We start from the raw sequence: 6333 nt of genomic DNA, 5'->3' as shown, positions 1-6333 counted from the left end.
GGATCTTGGGCTTGTTAGAGCACCTGGGAGTGGGGCTTCCTCTGTGTGTTGTGAGACTGACTATAGAGCTTTTACCCAAGGTCTGCTCAGAATACCATCCCAGACAGACCAGAAGGAACCCTAGTCACTGGGCTTGTAGAGTTCCTGTGTGCCTGGTCCCACTGGTCCCAGTTACTCCCAGTGTTGGGACAGATGTTGATTCCTCCTCACCTCTGATCCTGGGCGTGTCAGAGTGCCTGGGAGTGGAGCTTCCTCTGGATGTTGAGGGACTGGCTGCCAGCTTGCGCCCCAAGGTCTGCTCAGGACACCAGCCCAGACAGACTGGAAGCCCTATATTCTTTTTAATCTATCCTACTATAAGATTATTTCTTCAAATCATTCTTTGTGCCTCACCACATTCTTAATGATCCTTATTCATTTTGCCTTATGTCAGATATTAAAGTCCATGGGTGGTGTGTGTGTGTGTGTGTGTGTGTGTGTGTGTGTGTCTGTGTGTGTGTGTAGATAAAAAGAAAGAAGTAAGGTTTAAAAATGAACTGGAGGAAATACTTTCTGTAGTCACACAAAGAGTGACACTTTTCATTGGCTTGAGTTCTCATTGGCTTGAGTTTTAGTCTTGTCACATTCACTTAATAGAAGCTTCAGGGGGTGTTTAGCATTTAGTACTTTAATAAAGTCTTAAATCTCTCTCTCTCTCTCCCTCTCTTTCTCTCTCTCTCTCTCTCTCTCTCTCTCTCTCTCTCTCTCTCTCTCTCTCTCTCTCTCTCTCTCTCTCTTTCTCTCCCTCTGTGTGTGTGTGTACATACATGTGTGTGAGTGTGTGTTGGGGGTGCAGCAAGGTCTATGTAACCCTGCCTGTCCTGAAACTTGCCATGTAGACTAGGCTGGCCTCAAACTCATGCAGATTTACCAGCCTCTGTCACCCAAGTGCTGGCATGAAAGGTGTGTGCCACCATGCTTGTCTAAGAGTCTTCATGATTTATGGTACTTTAAAAGACAGACATTAACCATTCTAGATACCTGTACCTTTAAAACATATGTGCCCATTTATTTTACATAAATATGTAAGGTCCACAATTTAAAAAGAAATCTTAAGAGCCTGTTATTCTTTTTGCTATATCCAGCAAATAAAACCAAGCCACTGCCTTTCCCCAACAAAGGGCAGTCTCATTCTAAGGAAAAGGTTAGGACTTACACACCTTCCTGGTATGTCCTCAGGAAAGAGGTCCACACTCCCTAAACTAAAACCCAAAGGAATTCCCTGGCATCCCATGCGTCTGTTCTGAGACCTTACATCTCACCACTGTTCTAAAGATCCGTGATGCATTCTAATGGAGCTTAAATGCTCCAGGAACAACCAACAAGCAAAACAAACAAGAAAAACCCAAAGGTCTAAGAGATAAAATCTGTTGGCTCATTTTTCAGAAGTGCTTGGCGCCCTTTTAAGTTCACACACACAGATAACCCTCGACCTCTGCTAGACTCTGACGTCCTGGATACCCTTCCCACCCCTCCCACCCCAAGTTACTCCTCTAAGCTAATCTAGAGTTTAAAAAATTATTAACAGCAGAAGTTACCAGCCAAGTCATGCTTCCCACAAACGTTCGAATAAACAGGTTATAAAATGTTGATTTGGACCCACGTACAGTTTTTAATGAGGGAAAGAAGATAGGTAGACAACAGAGGGAGAGATAAGACCTGAATGGCACATAAGAATGTGTCCTCCTGACGATCCAATGTTTTACTCAATACACACGTGCATCTAGTTATAAGATTGTTCTCTGCCCTATCAGCAGCCTCACTTGACATTCTAGGCTGATGCCTGCCTTTGAAAAGTCAAACAAAACAAAACAAAACAAAAAACAAAACAAAACAAAACAAAACCCAAAAAACAAAAAACAAAAAACCCCCGTCCCATCTCTAATTTCATACTTCAAGTCTCCAGTACTTTTATTATGAAGGGAGGATCACTATTTCCACTACAGATCTCTTCGAAAACACACAAGAAGTACCACTTCCAAAGGGCAGGGTTCCACTTTATCAGGAGCCGTACATTGTCTTTATGTTTTGGTGTGCCTCTTGCTTTTCCTTAGGCACTCTGGATACAATATACACCCCGTAGTTAGAACCTTGCATGATTTTCCTTTAAACTAGTCCATCATTTGACTCCTCTTAAAATTTATATTTTCAGGTTTGCCATATTCTTGGTATATAGCTCTATATGTAACTATCAGTACATCTTGGGTATAGATCCTATTTTATAGTTCAAGAGATCTCTCTTAAGAGCTAAAATGATGTAAACAACTGCACTACAAGGCTTGATGGCCCTTGGCATTCTGACATCAGCACAGATATTACATACTATGGGTAGACACCTTGAAAAAAGGGACCAGTCGCTGTCACTCTTTCAAGATTTCAATAGTGGTCTCTGTCAGACTCTGCCTTAGGTTCTTTTTGTTTGTTTGTTTATTTTGTTTTTTATTATGTATACAGTGTCCTGTCTGAATGTATGCCTGCAGGCCAGAAGAGGGTACCAGTTCTTTTTATAGAAGGCTATGAGCCACCATGTGGTTGCTGGGAATTGAACACAGGACCCCATGAAGAGCAGACAGTGCTCTTAACTTCTGAGTCATCTCTGCAGCCCAACCCTCTCCACCCCCACCCTCCTTATGTTTTCATGATACAGTAACATTGTAGTCTCTGGCACCTCATGATAAAGAAGTTGCTGCTATTTTTTTGGTGTTAAACTAAAGAGAACGTTTTGTTTTTGTTTTGTTTTGTTTTTTTGAATGCTTAGCTTGCAAAACAAGCCTTGACATAAAAGTGGGTTTAGACCTTGCAGCATGTAGAGAAATCTGTGTTTCATGCTCAGTCTGCAACCTGGCTCTCTGCCCGCTGAAGGAAAGACTCCCTGTAGTAACTTTTTCTGTAACAGGGATGTTGCTTTTTCCTTGACTACTTTGAGCTACTTTGTTATTAATAACTGAATAGTTGGCACCACAGTTAACCAGGAACACCATCATTCCATACTCCACTATCAGTTGTACTCTGGGCTCCAGTGAGAAGATTACATTTGGCTTTGAAAGATTCATGAAAAGGCCCTTGTTTCATTATCACACCCGACTCCTTTCTCCAACTACTGTAGTCTCCTTTCCACATTCAGGGTTTTGTTTGTTTGTTTGTTTGTTTGTTTTTAACCTCTTGCGTTCAGTTACTGATGCAGATCTTGTTGAGCTGCCCTTGTACAATTCTTAAGTAACCAGGGCTACGGTAAGTTTGTGAACGCAACGGGGCACATCATATCTAGAAGACACCTTGTATTTTTAAGGTCCTGAAGACAGACAAAACCAAACCAAACCAAGTTTACTAGCAATGCATCCATTTCCCTGAATAACCTGTTTTGTTCCGTTCATCTAGTTAATAAAAGTCTCCGTTGGGGTGGGGGCCGCTGGGAGCATTGGAGTACCTACCCAGCACTGGATTCCATCTTCTGCAGAGGCAGCTGAATGATGTGAGGGGAGGACTCTGGGTCTAGATGATGATTGTCTTCCACCAAAGTATAAATAAAGCCTTGGAAAGCATTCACCTGCAAAACAACTCTTAACGAGATCCCTTGGTTTTTGTTTGTTTGTTTGTTTTGTTTTTGTTTATTTTGTTTTTTTCGAGACAGGGTTTCTCTGTATAGCCCTGGCTGTCCTGGAACTCACTCTGTAGACCAGGCTGGCCTCAAACTCAGAAATCCGACTGCCTCTGCCTCTGCCTCCCAAGTGCTGGGATTAAAGGCCTGCGCCACCACCACCCAGCTGAGATCCATTCTTGAATTGACAGCTGTTGGTCAATGAGCCAGAGGTAGTATCCTTAAGTGCTTAAAGGAATTCTGGTTTTTTGTTTTTTTTGTTTGTTTTTTGTTTCCTTTGCAATATATATATGTGCATATATATATATATGTATATGTATATATATATATATATATGTATATATTTTTAAAAGTCCAGTCAGTGTTTGTGCTCCTTGGAACCAACATGCCTCTTTCCAAAGTACACAGGTGGTGCAGCCCAGGACACGCACTCCTCCCCTGCCAGAGCCCAGGGCTGTGTATTTAAGCCCTATGGTCCCCAGAGCCCAGGGCTGTGTATTTAAGCCCTATGGTCCCCAGAGCTGTAGCTGCCTTTTACTAGCTGTGATGGGTGGCGAGTTCTGGATGCTAGTGTTGTGTGCCCTACTGCTGCCAGCCTTGGGGCTGCTGGGCTTCCTGTGCATGGATAGTGACCTGACTCTGCGGTGGGCTGAGTGGCTGGGCCGGCGTCCTGGTGAGAATCTTTTGTGACCTCCAGCTTCAAGTGGGAGTCCTGATCTCTACTGGGTCGGGTTCTCCTGGGCCACCTCCAGTTGTTGAAGCCTCAGTGATGCAGCCTGAGCTGTTCCTAGGGTTAAGGGTTAGGGAGGAAGAGACTGGGTAAAGGGAGCAGGCGTTCTTATGGCCTGTCCTGATCTCTAGATGGGAAGTTTTGCCTTCTAGACTGGGAAACATCTCTAGGGGTTGTCAAACCACTCCTGAGAGAGCATCCCCTCCTGCAGGCTTTGTAGGTGTGTGCCACCACAGCTACTTTATGCTGTGCTGGGGATTGGATCCAGGGCCTAGTGATTGCTAGAGGAGCATTCTACTAGCCGAGCCTCATTCACAGCTACTATGTATTCATGAGTACAGAGGTCTTATCACATGTAGAAGACAGTTTCAGTTCATGCCTTCCACAACCTCTATCTCCTATGGTCTTTCTGTCTTCTTTCCCTTGATTGTCCCTTAGCCTGCAGGAGAGGCTTATTTTGTGTGGCCCAGCCTAACTTCAAGCTTACTGGGTCTAAGGAGGATAATTTCAAATTCCTGATCTTCCTGCCTTCACCCTGCTGGCTTTGTAGATGTGAGCCACTACAGTTAGCTTATGCTGTGCTGGGGATTGGACCCAGGGCCTAGTGATTGCTAGACAAGCATTCTACTAGCTGAGCCACATCCCCAGAGTCCCCACAAGTCTGACTTTTTCTTACACACTACTATGGTCTAAGGTTCAGAAAGATACTGGTGATCATCTTCCCCAGAATCACAGCCTGCCTTTGTGTGGCTGCTATTCCATTTGGACAGTCTTTATAGGGAGAGAGATGCTCACATTTCTACCCTATACTGTACATGTTGTATGGACTACTACATCATACTCTGGAGTGTGTTTAAAATATGATATTATCTGACACGTATCAGATATGATTGGCAAAATAAGAAAATACTACTTTTAAGTGAAAGATGGTCATATCATCATAGTATTGATCAGAAGTTGGTAAGTCCAGATCCTTACCAACAACTGTAACACACACACACACACACACACACACACACACACGCATGTGCACACACATTGGAATAATAGAACAAAACTGGAAGAACCCAGTTATTTAATCTGAATCACCCATTTAAGAGATAAGAAAATTGAGTCCAGGCAATTAGTTTCTACTTAAAAGCTTTAATTTTCTTTATCAAACACATAGATAAAGTCTTAGAATGAAACCATTGGAGTTAGAATAAAGGCTGAAAATTTTACCAAGAATTCTGAAATAGTCAAAATATTGGATGGATGGAAAATAGTTTGCTTTTAAGGAAGTCTTAGGAGATTTGAAATGTTAAGTCCCACATGGTAGGTTTGTCATTTTTAATGACATGGCTTAAAGTTTATTTCGTCTTGTTGTTGTTGTTGTTGGGAGTCAGAGTTTCTCTACATGGCTCTGGCTGTTCTAGAATTCACTGTGTAGATCAGGCTGGCCTTGAACTCACAGAGATCAGCCCGTCTGCCTCCAGGGTGCTAGGATCAAAGGTGTGCGCCCCCTCCTGTTATACTTCTCTGTGATATCTGAGCATCACTATCCCATGCATATTCCTGCCAACTCTCCTCTTTCCTCTACAGAACAGGCACTGACCGGCATGGTGGTGTGGGTTACTGGAGCATCGAGTGGCATTGGCGAGGAGCTGGCTTTCCAGTTATCTAAACTCGGGGTCTCTCTGGTGCTGTCAGCCCGAAGGGTGCAGGAGCTGGAGCGGGTGAAGAGAAGATGCCTGGGTGAGTCAATTCCCAACAACAGCCGAGCTTCTTAGTTAGCAGTGAGGATCCAAACTCAGCACAGCTTTGGAAGCGAGGGAAGGTGGGATTGTTTTGCAGTTCATGCTGGCTCCAGAAGCTTCGCGCGTGCGTACTGCCCAGACCCCCTCTTCTGTCACCTCTTAAGCAGCAGCTCTTGCTTGGCCTTTTCTTCTTTTTGGCCACCTTTCTACTCTCATTTTTTTTTTTTTTT

At 43.6% G+C, this 6333-nt stretch overlaps 1 protein-coding gene across 1 annotated transcript in view; it reads left to right on the top strand.

Moving 5' to 3' along the window:
- LOC116081054 (dehydrogenase/reductase SDR family member 7-like) overlaps window positions 1–6333 on the top strand; it is a 36234-nt gene that overhangs the window by 15285 nt on the left and 14616 nt on the right. Inside the window, exon 2 of the mRNA XM_031357725.1 lies at window positions 5949–6101. Within this exon, the coding sequence (XP_031213585.1) occupies window positions 5949–6101 (153 nt within the window). The remainder of the gene's footprint in view (window positions 1–5948; window positions 6102–6333) is intronic.

This window comes from Mastomys coucha, unplaced genomic scaffold (genome assembly GCF_008632895.1).
Source record: "Mastomys coucha isolate ucsf_1 unplaced genomic scaffold, UCSF_Mcou_1 pScaffold6, whole genome shotgun sequence".
NCBI lineage: Eukaryota > Metazoa > Chordata > Mammalia > Rodentia > Muridae > Mastomys > Mastomys coucha.
This window is presented reverse-complemented; position numbering and strand designations above follow the sequence as displayed.